Source organism: Canis lupus, chromosome 13, assembly GCF_003254725.2.
Source record: "Canis lupus dingo isolate Sandy chromosome 13, ASM325472v2, whole genome shotgun sequence".
Classification (NCBI taxonomy): domain Eukaryota; kingdom Metazoa; phylum Chordata; class Mammalia; order Carnivora; family Canidae; genus Canis; species Canis lupus.
The window spans coordinates 37,949,986-37,963,743 of record NC_064255.1 but is presented as its reverse complement, the minus strand read 5'-3'; the positions used below and the strand labels follow the sequence as shown (position 1 = coordinate 37,963,743).

General features: G+C 58.4%; 2 protein-coding genes across 3 annotated transcripts; one reads left to right on the top strand and one right to left on the bottom strand.

Annotated features, from left to right (window-relative positions):
• The first annotated feature begins 163 nt into the window (after positions 1–163).
• SHARPIN (SHANK associated RH domain interactor) lies at positions 164–4,267 on the top strand. Of its 2 annotated transcripts, XM_025450737.3 has the most exons (9): positions 164–528; positions 613–787; positions 2,889–3,020; positions 3,095–3,236; positions 3,312–3,402; positions 3,482–3,635; positions 3,707–3,819; positions 3,907–4,035; positions 4,113–4,267. In XM_025450737.3, the coding sequence occupies exons 1-9, from the start codon at positions 352–354 to the stop codon at positions 4,194–4,196; spliced, it is 1,197 nt and encodes a 398-aa protein (XP_025306522.1). In that variant the 5' UTR covers positions 164–351; the 3' UTR covers positions 4,197–4,267. The 2 variants fall into 2 exon arrangements, with proteins under 2 accessions (XP_025306522.1, XP_048949181.1); XM_049093224.1 differs by lacking the exon at positions 2,889–3,020.
• Positions 4,268–5,184: 917 nt separating this feature from the next.
• On the bottom strand, positions 5,185–7,504 carry LOC112662205 (cytochrome c1, heme protein, mitochondrial). The gene is made up of 7 exons (XM_025450789.3): positions 7,355–7,504; positions 6,628–6,824; positions 6,419–6,545; positions 6,175–6,332; positions 5,929–6,089; positions 5,565–5,665; positions 5,185–5,486 (listed from the first exon to the last, which is right to left on the bottom strand). Exons 1-7 carry the CDS (start codon positions 7,481–7,483, stop codon positions 5,382–5,384), a joined length of 978 nt encoding a protein of 325 aa, XP_025306574.1. The 5' UTR covers positions 7,484–7,504; the 3' UTR covers positions 5,185–5,381.
• Positions 7,505–13,758: the final 6,254 nt, after the last annotated feature.

Sequence of the window (13,758 nt, the reverse complement as noted above, 5' to 3'; positions counted from 1 at the left end):
TGGCGCTCATTGGCTGCCACCCCTCGCGCGTCCCGCCCCTGCTGTCGGCCCGCGCTCCCGAGAGTGGCTGGCGGCCCCCGGGGTGGGCCGGCGGGGCGGGGGGCGGGCCGGAAGGAGCCCGGGGACTGCGTCCCGCACCGGCCGGGCGCGGGGGGGCGGGCCCGGACCGTTGGACCACGCCTCCGCCGCCGAGCCTCCGGGCCGTGTGGGTCCCGGGCCCAGCGGGACCGGGAGGCTGGCGCTCCGACCCTCTGGTGTCGGCCGGAACCCCAAGCGCGCGGCCCCAGTTTCCGGTCGGCCGAGGCGCTCGGAGCCCCGAGCCCACGGAAGCGCGGCCGGACCGGAGATGGGATGGCGCCGCCCTCGGGCCCGGGCCCGGCCGCCGTGCTGCTGGCGGTGCAGGCCACGGTGAGGCCGCTGGGCGCGGGCCCGGACGCCGAGGCGCAGCTGCGGAGGCTGCAGCTGAGCGCGGACCCAGAGCGGCCCGGGCGTCTCCGGCTGCAGCTGCTGGGCGCGGGCCCCGGGGCGGTGAGTGCGGGCGGCGGGGGCGCGGCGCGGCGGCGCGAGGACCGGCCCGGGGCCGCCTAAGTGGCCCGACTCTGCCTTCCGTAGGGCGGTTCGGAGTGGCCCTTGGAGTCCGTCTCCTACACGGTCCGAGGCCCCAGCCGGCATGAGCTGCAGCCTCCGCCGGGAGGGCCCGGCGCCCTGAGCCTGCACTTCCTCGACGCCCGGGACGCTCGGCGCTGGGCCGCCCTGGTCCGACGGGCCGCCATGGAGGGACGCGATGGTCAGTGCGCCGCGGCGAGGACGCGCCCGGGCCGGGGCTGAGCGCTGGAGCCTGCGCGGGGCGGCGGGCGGAAGCCGGGCTCCGGGAGGCTTCGGGAGGCTCCGGGAGGGGGAGGGCGACAGGTGCGCAGGGGCAGGGCAGGCGGGCCTGGGGCTGGGGCAGCCGGGGCGCCCAGGCGGGATCCGAGCTACCGACACTGGCTGGCACCTGCTGGAGACGAGGCTTCTCCAGAGACGGAATTGGCAGGAGTTCGTGGCTAACGAGACGGAGGACATAGTGGTTGAGGCAAAGCTGGAGGGAGAAGTACTGTGGAGCGCCCAGACAGAGCCTGCGTGCAAGGGCACGGGGCACACGGCTAGCCAGGAGGAAGGGCACAGGGCACCCGCGCCCGGAAGGGTAAAGGCTGGTGGGAAAGGTCACCCAGCTCACTAGGGGAGCGAAGCAAGAGAGCAGTGACAGGCGGACATGCAGGGAGCAGAGGACAAGGCCACGAAGGTGTCAGAAGAGCTGCCAGAGAGTAAGAAGGAAACCGTATGCGGTGGCGGAAGAGAGGCCTAGAGCGCAGCCTGTAGTCAGCGCCTGCTCTGAACTGAGCACTTCACGCCTCGCGGGTGTGGCGTGATCAAACCTCAGATCCTAAAAGGGAGGCAGACACCTAAGACAGGTAAACACGCACTGCAGGGAGCATAGCGTAGGGTACAGACTTGTGGAATCGCCGTGTTGTACGCTTGGAACTACCGTGACCTTGTGTCGGCCCAAAAATACTTATTAGGTGAAAAGTATGTATTATTTTTTAAAGACTTTACTTATTAGAGAGCGGGTGCACACACAGCAGGGGGCAGAGGGAGAGGGAGAAGCAGGCTCCCCACTGAGCAGAGAGCCGCAGCCTGCAGGGCTCATCCCAGGCCCCGGGGGTCACGACCTGAGCTGAAGGTAGACACTTAGCTGACGGTTAGCTGACAGAGCCACCCAGGCGCCCGTATTTATTTAAGTTATCCCTACACCCAACATGGGGCTTGAACTCACAACGCCAAGATCAAGTCACATGGCCCACCAGTGGAACCAGCCAGGTGCCTCTCAACTAAGTAGGTTGGGGAGCTCCTGGGCAGCTCAGTCGGCTGAGCGTCTGACGCTTGATTTCAGCTCAGATCACGATCTCAGGGTTCACGGGAAGGAGCCCAAGTCAGGCTCTGCGCCCAGTAGGGAGTCTGCTTGAGATTCTCTCTCCCACTCACTCTTCACTTCCTAAAAAATGTATATGTATATATATATATAATTGAAACAAAAATAAGTAAGATCTTTTCAGATGGTGGAGGAGATTAGAGCGCTGGGAGGGGTTTGTATTTTAAGTAGGATGGCAGGGAAAGCTTCATTAAGGTGAAACTTGAAGATCCTAGTGGACCCTTCACCCATGTGGCCGGGAAGCGGCAGGTCCGAAAGCCCCCAGGCATGAGTGTGCATGTGATCCCGGGGCTCAGCCAAGTCAGGGCCAGGTCAGGCCGGGTCAGGGGGCAGACAGCTGCGAATACTGAGGGCTGAGGCCGTCACAGGAGCTGCGTCAGCAGTGGGTGGGCTGGGCCTCACGTGGGAGGTAAGCCGGGCAGACAGCGGCACCGCCAGCTCGGTCAGGGCCCCTGCAGGCAGGGGCCCAGGAGGGTTTGTGTGGAGCGGGAGCACCCAAGGTGTCCTGGGCTGACGTACCAACGGTAGAGCCAGTAGGGAGGATGGAGGTCCCTGAGGCACCAGGGGGAGACCACCCTAACTGCGGGGCTCTGGGTGCCAAGGGAGCATCCCTGGCAGGCTCGTGGGGCCAGTCGAGGCGAGAAGTGGCCAAGCTCTGGTGGAAGGGCCTGGTGGGGCTAGACAGGAGCAAGGTGGAGCCCAAGGAAAAGCCAGGTGCAGCTGCAGCTCCGAGGGGTTGGCAGGGACGTTTTAGGGGTTTGCAAGGGCCAAGGTTGGGGGAGGTCTTGCTTAACGTGTGGTCCAGGGCCCTGGCGTGGGCTGAGGTAAGCAGGGAGGGCACGTGTCCTGGAAACCGACACCAGACGTCAGGCCTTCTGATCTCAGGAGACCCCTGCCCACCCCACATCTTCCCTCCTAGGCAGCCTGCCCCAAGCCCTGGGCCCAGACACATGCCCTGTGTCCCCACCCAGCCCCCCCGAAGTGCCCACACTCCAGACCCCACAACCCAAGGTGGATCTTTGCTGGAGCCCTGGAGACTCTCCGGAGAAAGGTAAAGGCAGCTGGCAGAGGGGGTTGGAAGCAGCAGGGTGCGTTCAGCCCTGATGGGCCTCTCTCCCCCCACAGAGGAGCTGGTGGGGCGCCTGGCCCGGGCCATCGAGGACGGAGATGAGAAGGGGGCAGCCCAGGCAGCAGCCCTGCTGGCCCAGCATCACGTGGCCCTCAGCGTCCGGCTCCGGGAGGCCTGCTTCCCTCCTGGCCCCATCAGGTGAGGCCTGCTGCACTCTGACGTCCCAGCCTTCCGGGGTGCTCAGCCTCCCCCCTGACCTGTATTCTGGCCCAGGCTACAGGTCACAGTTGAAGATGCTGCGTCCTCTGCCCACGTGTCCCTGCAAGTTCACCCCCATTGCACCATCGCAACTCTCCAGGAGCAGGTAAGCATGGGGGCTGGGGAGACCTGCTGGGGGCCGGGGGCTCTGGTGACACTACCTGGCCTCGATGCTCTGGCCCCAGGTGTTCTCGGAGTTTGGCTTCCCGCCAGCTGTGCAGCGCTGGGTCATCGGGCAGTGCCTGTGTGTGCCCGAGCGCAGCCTTGCTTCGTATGGGGTCCGGCGGGATGGGGATCCTGCTTTCCTCTATCTGCTCTCAGCGCCCGGAGAGGCCTCAGGTTAGTGCCTGACGTGGAGGGGAGGGAGAGGGGGAGCTGACACGCGCTGAGCCCCACCTCATCTACTGCAGGACGCAGCCCTCTGGGCCCCCAGAAGACAGATGGGGAACTAAGTCGCCTGTTTCCGCAGTCACTGGGGCTGCCCAGAGCGCCTCAGCCAGCCAGCCTCCCCAGCCCCCTTCAGGTGGGTAAGGGACTGGGCCGGGTGGGCCTGGGACTTGCTGGGCAGCTGAAGGATAGAGAAGCAGCCGCAGTCTCCCCGCCTCCCCAGCCTGGCTGGTCCTGCCCTTCCTGCACATTCATCAATGCCCCCAGCCGACCCGGCTGTGAGATGTGCAGCACCCAGAAGCCCTGCAGTTGGGACCCCCTTCCTGCAGCCTCCACCCACCAGCCGCCAAAGGTACCAAGGGCAGAGCAGGGTAAGGGGGGGCACGGTGGTAAAGCCAGCAGGATGACCCGTCTTGCCCTCACCCCCAGGTCTCGAAGAGAGAGGATGGCCTGATCCCTCCGGGCCCGAGGTCCCTGGAGCCTGTCCTGAAACTCTCAGGCGACTTTTGCTGACTGCTCACCAGCATCAGGCCAGGGTTGTGGAGGGCTGCGATCTGGAGTCATTAAAGACACTTCTGAGCCAACTGAGTGCCCCCATCTCTGCGCCCGTCAGCAGACCGAGCGGCTGGGAGGACGGAGAGCAGGGCATAGCCCCACGGCCATGAAATGTGGCGGAGGTGGGGCCTGGTCCTCAGCTGGGGGGCAACCCAGTCAGGCCCTGGTGGCTCCAGTACGTGGGACTCCAAACCCCAGGGCTCCTAGAAGCATGGGGCTGAGGCCTCTTCCCAGACCCGAGAGCACACAGAGCACCCATCCCGCTCGGGCCGCTGACTGTTCCTCCTCTTGCCCACCCAGAAGCTGCCTAGCAGGTGCTCTGCTTTCTCCTCCTGGCTCTCACCCTTCCCAGATTCTGGCCACCACCTGTGGGCTGTTCAAGCCAGGATGCTCCTTACACTCCCCTCCTGGGGGACAAGAACTCCGAAGCTGGGAGCCCTGAGCCACGGCCATGTGCTGCCACCCCGTAACCCCTGCATCCTGCCCCTTCTGGCTGTCCAGGCAGGACGCCGGGGGCACATTCCAGGCAGCCTCTGCCTAGCTCTGCTTCCTCAGCTTGGCTTCGGGCTCTTCCCGTTCCCCAGCAGCTCCTACTTTAGGCCAGGCCTCTTCCCCCATGAAATGCTCCTTGCTGCCTTCGGGATGAAAGCCAAGTAGTTCAGCCTGCTGACAGATGGCTGCTTACCCGACCAGGTCCCTGGGCCGCGGCTGGCCAAGCCAGGCCCTCTGTGGCTGTGACTGGGTACCTGCACCTCGTCGGGTGCCGTGGCCCTCTCTAACAGCGGTTTTCCGGCCCACAACTGGTACTGGACTCAGTACCCACTCAGCAGGCAACATGCTGGCTGGACGACATGGCATGAACATTCCGGGAGCTCAAGAGCATGGGTCTCAGTCCCAGAGGCCCCTGCAGACTTGTGCTCCCATTACACAAGAGCTCAAACGTGTGTGTTGAGAAACTTAATTTATTTCCATGATGCAGGGGCTGAAGGGTCTGAACCAGAACCTGGTCTCTTGCCCCGTTCCCTCTTAACCAAAGAAAGAGGGGTTTGGCCAAGAGGGCCAGCTGAGGCCTGAACAGGTCCAGGGTGGCTCCTCGGCTCCAGGGCCCCCTCAGGCAAGACAGTGAGCAGCCATGGAGCAGGGTCACTTTGGTGGCCGATATGCCAGCTTCCGGCTCTTGAGGACCGACCACTTATGCCGCTTCATGGCGTAGATCAGGGGAAATAGCAAGCCCATCATCATCAACATCTGGGGACGAGGCAAGCTTAGAGAAAGGAAGCAGAAAGGACCCAAGCCCAGCCCCGCTCTCACGCCCAACCCTTTCACCTTGAGCCCCATGCGTTTCCGATGGTCGTGTTCTGGCTCAGATGCCCAGCGCAGGAAGGTACACACGTCCTTGGCTACCTGGGACATGGTAGCTGGGGTGCCTGCGCCAAAGGTAAGTGGTAAGGGCTGCTCTTGGGGGTCCCTATGCAGCCCAGGGTAGCCCTGGAGCATCCCCCTCTACAGTCAGACGGCCTCCTGACCAAGGCTGTACAAGCAATGGGACCCCCCTGCCCAGGCTAGATAGGACTGCGGATGCTAACCCGGCTCAGACACACCCACCCTGAGCCAAGGAGAGTGCAGGGTAAGCGTCCCAACAGGGGGAAGAGGACCCAGGTTGTTGGTCCCCAGAGTGGGGGCGTCTCACCATCGTCAAACTCCAGGACTTCATCGTAGATGGGAGGCGCCATGCCAATAGCCTGTCCAGGGAAGTAGGGGTTGAAGTAGAGGCCTTCTCGCAGTGACACGCCGGTGGGTGGCTCACAGTAGCCGGTTAGCAGGGAGAAGACGTAGTCCTCACCACCGTGCCTGGGACCGATCCGAGTCTCCTGAGCCCCGGCTCACACGGAGCTTCCCCCCACTCCCCTCCGCACCCTGCAGGCAGCCCGCCTACCTAGCTCGAGTGATGTAGCTGAGGTCAGGGGGCAGTGCTCCGTTATTGGCTGCTCGGGCGGCCTCAGGGTTGGGGTATGGTTTGGGGAAATAGTCGGAGAGCTTCCCTGGCCGCATGAACATCTCTCCATCCTCATTGGGGCCGTCCTGAACCTCCACCTGCCGCGAAGAGCCCCATCACGACCCTGCCGCCCAGCACAGTGGGCACCCCAATCCCTAGGTCCTCCTCCCCCCAGGCCCCTCACCTCCTCAGCCAGCGCCTTGGCTTCATCTTCGGTGTAGCAGACCCCCACCAGGTGGCGGTAGGCCACATAGTCCATGCTGTGGCAGGAGGAGCACACCTGCTTATATACCTGGAAGCCCCTCCGGATGCTAAAGACAGGCACAGGATTAGGGGCACGGATTCCACCCCGCCCAGTGCCCCAGACCCTGCCCCAGCCAGCCAGCAGCGCACCTGGTGTGGTCCAGGGAAGACAGGAGGCCGCGGTGGGACCACGGGTAGCTGGGGGGGTGCAGCTCCAGGTCGCTGGCACTCACGGCGGAATGCAGAGCCACGGCGAGCCCCGCGCCCCCCGCCGCCAGCATGCCCAACGCCGACAGCATCACTTTGCGGCCCCGGGACGGGCCGGCCTTGGACGACAGGGGCACTGCCTGCAAGAGCCCGGCTCAGCGCCTGCCAGGGCCCCACCAGGCCCCACCGGGGCGGCCTCCCGCGCCCGCCTCGCCCACCGCCCTCGCCCGGCGCGGGCCACGTCCGCGGGGCGCCCTGCCCGCCCCCTCCTGCCCGGGGGAGCGGCTGCACGGCAGGCGACACGGGCGGGCCAAGGTCACGAGCAGCCGCCCGAGGTCGGGCTGAGGTCGCGCCGGGACGCGGGCCGGGTCTGCGAGGCCGGAGCGGGGCGGGCCTGGGCGCGCCCCCCGGGTCACCCCCAGCCCCGAGCCCGCAGCGAGCGCGCCCGCCGCCCCCGCGCTCCGCACAGGGCGCCTCTGCGGCTCGGAGGCCTCGCGCCGGTCCTGCTCCCGGGCGCGCCAGGTGGGCAGGGCGCGGGGGTCCGGCGGGGGCAGCGGCGCCAGGTGGCCGGGGCCGCCCGCTCGCCGCCCGGCCCGCGCCCGGAGCCTCCCCGCCGTGACCTTCAGGGCTGCGGGGCCTCCCGGCGCCCGGGGTCGCGCCCAGCGCTCACCTGAGACGTCCGCAGCGGGAGCTGGCCGAGCCGCGCGCCGCACAGCAGGCCCCGGGCCCCCGCGCCCGGCAGCCCCGCGCCCCGCGGGCCCAGCACCGCCCCGCGAAGCGAAGCCGCCGCCACCGCCATCTTGGCCGTCTCCGGCGCGCCGCGGCTCCCGTCGGCCCCTGCGGCGGCCCCGAGCGCAGGCGTCGCGAGAGCCGGGGAGGGGGCGGGGCTCCGCCTGGCCGCGCTCCCGGGCGGCGTGGAAACCGGAAGCAGGGCGGGGCCCGCGGGCATCTTCCGGTGGCGGGGATGGCGCGGTCCGCGGAGGTTTCGGGCCCGGGGCGTCTGCGGGGCCGCGCGCGGGCTCTCGTGCGCAGTATTTCCAGGCCTGGCGCGGTGGCCGTAGGGAGGAGCGGTGCGGAAGGCGGGGGACCCCGGGCCCCCGGACCCCCGGCGCCCGGCCGCACGCGCTGCTCGCCCTCATCCTTTGGACCAGGATTAGTAGCCGCACGGTGTTACCTAGAAACTGAGATGCGGGAGCCGGGGCGCTGACGGCCGGGTTGCGGACGGAGGACCACGGGCCTCGGAGGCTCTGCAGCCCCCCCCCCCCCGCCCCCGTAGAAGCCAGGAGGCATTGCGGTCCGCTTTTTCAGAAGTCTGTAAATAATCAAAGGATTGCAACACCCCAGCGGTGTGGGTTGTTTTTTTTTTTTTAAGATTTTATTTATTGATTGATGAGAGATAAAGACAGAGACACAGGCCGAGGGAGAAGCAGGCTCCACGAGCCCGACGCGCGAGCCACCGGGCTGCCCTGTTTGTGACCTTTTATATTTCAGAAATATGTAGGGCTCTTGACATCCCTGTGGAGGCTGTATTCCAGCTCTTCCCTTTAAGCCTGAAGGTTACTCTACCAGCAGCTGCAGCTGTTACCTGTGGCCTCAGGCCACTTTGAAATAAAAAACACTTGCCTGTAATTGTCTTCAACAAACAGCCTCCGGAGCACACAGGCTACTAGGCCCAGAAAGCTGCGGCTGGCAGGAGGGGTCTCAGGCACGTTAAGTCAGGGCAATTATTTACACAGAAGGTGTCCTGTTCTCTTCAGTACCAGGAATGTGGGCTGTCCAGCAGCTTTAGCCAGAAACGGTCAAAACACGCCTCAAAACTCACTGTTCTTACCGAGATTGACTTGTTTTTCTTAAATAAACACCGCTGGGTGGCTCAGTGGTTGAGCGTCTGCCTTCAGCTCAGGGCGTGAACCTGGAGACCCGGGATCAAGTCCCACATCACGCTTCCTGCAGGGAGCCTGCTTCTCTCTCTGCCTGTGTCTCTGCCGCTCTCTTTCCTCTGTGTATTCTCATGAATAAATAAATAAAATCTTTTTTAAAAAGTCACCAACAACAACAACAAAAAAAAGTCACCAACATAAATAGGGTGTGCACATGCTCATGAAAGACTTGAAAAAGCCTTGAGTGGTTACCCCTGGTGACCTTGAGCCTCTCTGCATGTTGAAGTGAAGCCTGAGACGGTTGCAGGGGCAGGCCCCAGGTGCACAGAGCTATTTGGGAAAGACTGGCAAGTTTACTGATCATAAGCATTAAAGGAAATCACTGTCCCACCGTGAGCTGACCATTGAGCTGACTTCAGCGGCTACACAGGACAAATATCACAGACTAGATAGCATCAGGTCAGAAAAATCACTACACAATACAACTGCCACAAACAGCAACGACGAAACTTAGAATCTGATTTTCAGAATCACCACTTTTTTTTTTTTTAAGATTTTTATTTATTTACTCAAGAGAGACACAGAGAGGCAGAGACACAGGCAGAGGGAGAAGCAGGCTCCCTGCGGGGAGCCTGATGCAGAACTCTATCCCAGGACCCCAGGGTCACGCCCTGAGCTGAAGGCAGGTGCTAAACCGCTGAGCCACCCAGGATCCCTCACCACATTATTTTAAATGTTTATTTTTCAATTAAAAAAAAAAAAAAAGTATGAGACACTGTGAGAGCAGGCCAGGTGCCTCACGGAAGCAGGAGCCTGTCAGGCCGTGTTGCGCGGTTAACACTACTGCAGTGACGAGACCCCGCTGGGTCCAGCCGCAGCTCACACCCCAGGCCCAATAACCGGCGGAGGCGGAGGCCGGCAGGGTCCTGAGTCTGATTAAACCCCTTTAGGAAGGGGAGGAGGAGGGATCCCTGGGTGGCGCAGCGGTTCGGCGCCTGCCTTTGGCCCAGGGCGCGATCCTGGAGACCCGGGATCGAATCCCACGTCGGGCTCCCGGTGCAGGGAGCATGCTTCTCCCTCTGCCTGTGTCTCTGCCTCTCTCTCTCTCTCTCTCTCTCTCTCTCTCTCTGTATATTCTCATGAATAAATAAATGAAATCTTAAAGAAAAAAAAAAAAAAAGGAAGGGGAGGAGGAGGCGTGTAGCCAGCCGGCCGACTCTTCAGACATGACCCCTCTGCGCCTGCCCCTGGCTGCCCCCGGCTCACCCCAACAGGACTGGGATCCTTCCCTGCTTCCCCATGAGCTGACCCAGACCTCACCGGGGCCTCGTCTCCCCCACCGCCCACAGCCCCACTTGAGGCTTGGGTCGCCAACGTCCTGCTCCTTCTGTCACCTGGTTTGTCGGGTGGCTCGCCTTGTGCCGTGTTCTGCGTGCCATGTGACAAGCCAAGGTGATCACGTGGTGAAACGTCCTTGTGTTTGGAACCCTGAACCTGCCTTCTAACTATATTGATCTTGCTTTATAATTGAAGGGAGCTGGCACTGTGGAAAGCCACAAGTCTGTGCTCCTTCACAGCCTGCTCGGGATACGAGTTCTACTACATATTTGAATAGTTAGAAGAAAGAATTAGTAAACTTGAAGGTAGGTCACTTGAGATTGTCCAGACTGAGGAACAGGAAAAAAAATGACCTGTGGAACACCATTAAACATACCAGTCTATGCATAATTCTCAGGAGCAGAAGAGAAGAGAAAGGTGAAGAATATTTGAAAAAATAATGCCTGAACATTTCCTAGCTTTGATGAAAAGGATGAATCTACACATCCATGAAACTCAATGATGCCAAGTAAGATAAACTAAGAAAGATCCACACCTAGACTCATCATAAATTGTTGAAAGCCAAAGAAAAAGACTCTTGAAAGCAGCAAGGGGGGAGTGACTCATTCCATATAAGTGATCCCTAATAAAATTACATATTTCACATCAGAAACCATGGAAGTCAAAAGGCAGTGGGATGACCTTTTCCAAGTGCTGAAAGAATAACCCTACCAACCCAGAACTCTATATAGGGCAAAACTGTCCCTTAAAAACAAAGGAGAGGGCAGCCCCGGTGGCGCAGCGGTTTAGCGCCGCCTGCAGCCCAGGGCGTGATCCTGGAGACCCTGGATCGAGTCCCACATCGGGCTCTCTGTATGATGCCTGCTTCTCCCTCTGCCTGTGTCTCTGCCTCTCTCTCTGTCTCTATGAATAAATAAATAAAAATCTTAAAAAAAAAAAAAGGAGAAATTAACACATCCTCATAAATAAACTGGAAGAGCTTGTTACAAGAACTCTGCCCTCCAAAAAAATAGTAAGTGGGGCCCTCGGGCTGAAATAAAAAGACCTTAAATAGTAACTCAAATCCACATGAAGGAATAACACCAGAAAAAAAAAAAAAAAGCAGCAATAAAGGTCACTACATAGGTAAATATAAAAAAATATGAGGGGCACCTGGGTGGCTCAGAGCATGATTCCGGGGTCCTGGGATCTAGTTCCTCATGGGGCTCCCTGCAGGGAGCCTGCTTCTCCCTCTGCCTGTGTCTCTGTCTCTCTGTGTCTCTCAGGAATAAGTAAATCTTAAAAAAAGAAGAATCATCATCTACGGTCACCAGAAGCCTCCACCTAAATGTTAGCAGCTTTGTGTACAACTGCCCCAAACTGGAAACAATCCCAATATCCTTGAGCAGGTGAATACACGGGGTCCCTCCACACCTCAGGAGACAGCATACTTGAGCTGCCGTTGTTGGGGGAGTGTGGGCCCTCTACCCCCGAAAAGCCAGTCCCCAAAGGCTGCATGTATATGGTTCCATTTGTAGGACATTCTCGACAAGAGGACACCGTCATGATGGAGACCTGGAGCGTGGGGTGTGCGTGCAGGACAGGCCCTCCCTGTGGTGCAACAGGGCTGTGTCCCGGGGCTGGTGGTGGTTACAAGAGTCCGTGTATGTGATAACCTTTCAAAAACTGTACTCCCCCTTCCCCAACAGCAGGGATGCCTGGGGGACTCCACGATTGAGTGTCTGCCTTTGGCTCAGGGCATGACCCCGGGGTCCCGGGATCGAGGCCGACATCAGGCTCCCCACGGGGAACCTGCTTCTCCCTCGCCTGTGTCTCTGCCTCTCTCTGTGTCTCTCATGAATAAATCTTTAAAAAACATATGAATGCATTTTTGTGTTTAAGATTATTTATTACAGAGCATGAACAGAGAGAGAGGGAGAGGGAGAAGCAGGCCTGAAGGCAGACACTTATCTGACTGAGCCACCCAGGCATCCTGAATGCATTTCTGTTGATAACTTTTTTCCTATCTAATCAAAACACCTGCATAAAGTGATAACTATAAGCCTATGTGGATAGGCACAGGATGCATAAAGATGGAATTTGACAATAACATACAGGAGGGAATGGCTATAGCAACATCTTTTACTACTACTGAAATTAGTGGTTTAAAAATGTTTTTATTTTTTATTTAAATTCAATTAACATATAGTGTATTGTTAGTGTCAGAGGTAGACTTCAGTGACTTATTTTTTAATATTAGAGAGCAAGTTGGGGGAAGGGCAGAGGGAGAGGGAATCCCAAGCAGGCTCAGTGTGGAGCCTGGCATGGGGCTGTATTCCATGACCCTGAAATGTCCCAAGCTGAAACCAAGAGTTGGATGCTTAACCAACTGAGACACCCAGGTAGCCCTAATGATTCATTGATAAAATTTTATTTTTAAGTAACCTCTACACCCAATATGGGGCTCAAACTCAAAACCCTCAAGAGTCCATGCTCCACCAACTGATCCAGCCAGGTGTCTCAGGACTAATTTACTGTTTAACCTAAATCAGGTTATCCATGAAGATAATTGTAATCCCAAGGCAACCACTAAGAAAATTACTCAAAAGGATATAAAGAAATAAGATGGTATATTGGGAAAGATCTACCTAATACAAATGTAGGCAATAATGAAGAAATTGAGGAACAGAAAAAGATATACAGTGCATATAACAGGGGCACCTGGGTAACTTGGTTGGAAATCCTGTGACTCTTGATCTTGAGGTTGTGAACTCAAGCCCCACATTGGTGTAGAGATGACTACAAATTAAATTTAAACAGAAGAAAAGCATATAACAAGATAGCAAATATAAATTATATCAGTTACATTAAATATAAATGGATTGGCTCGGCTGGCTGGCTCCGTTGGTGGAACATGCCACTCTTGATCTTGGGGCTGCAAGTTCAAGCCCCACTTTGGGTGTAGAGATTGTGTAAAAATCTTAAAAAAAAAAAAAAGTAAATGGATTAAACTGTCCAATTAAAAAGCACAAATTAACATAATGTATTTTATTTTTTTAATATTTTATTTATTTATTCATGGAGACAGAGAGAGGCAGAGACACAGGCAGAGGGAGAAGCAGGCTCCATGCAGGGAGCCCGACGTGGGACTCGATCCCCGAACTCCAGGATCACGCCCTGGGCTGAAGGCAGCGCTAAACCACTGAGCCACCCGGGCTGCCCGGCATAATGTATTTTAAAAATCCAACTACATGGTGTCTATAAGAAATAAACTTTGGATTCAAAGAGACAAATAGGTAGAACGTAAAAATGTGGAAAAAGCTATACCATATTGGGGCACCCTGGAGGCTCAGTGGGTTAAGTGTCTGCCTTCAGCTCAGGTCATGACCCTGGGGTCCTGGGATCGAGTCCCACGTTGGGCTCTTTGCTTGGCGGGGAGCCTGCTCCTCCCTCTGCCTCTGCCTACCTTGTCTGTGTGCTGACTCACACGGTTAAATAAGTAAATAAAATGTTAAAAAAAAAAAAAAAAAGATATACCATGCCAACAGCAATAAGAAGAGCTGGATTGGCTTTACTAATATGAAACAGCATAGACCTTAAAATAAAAATTGATACGAGTTAAAGAAGGACATTTTATAATGAAAAAAAAGAACTAGGGGCTCCTGGGGGGCTCAGGTGGTTAAGCGTCTGCCTGCGGCCCAGGTCATGAGCTCAGCGGCCTGGGATCGAGCCCCGTGTAGACCTCCCTGCTCAGCGCAGTTGTCTCCCTCTCCCCTCACCCCTCCCCATGATTCGATATGTGTGCGCTCTCTCTCTCTCCCTCAAATAAATCTTTAAGGAAATAAAAACGACCAATCCATCAAGACAGAACACAAGC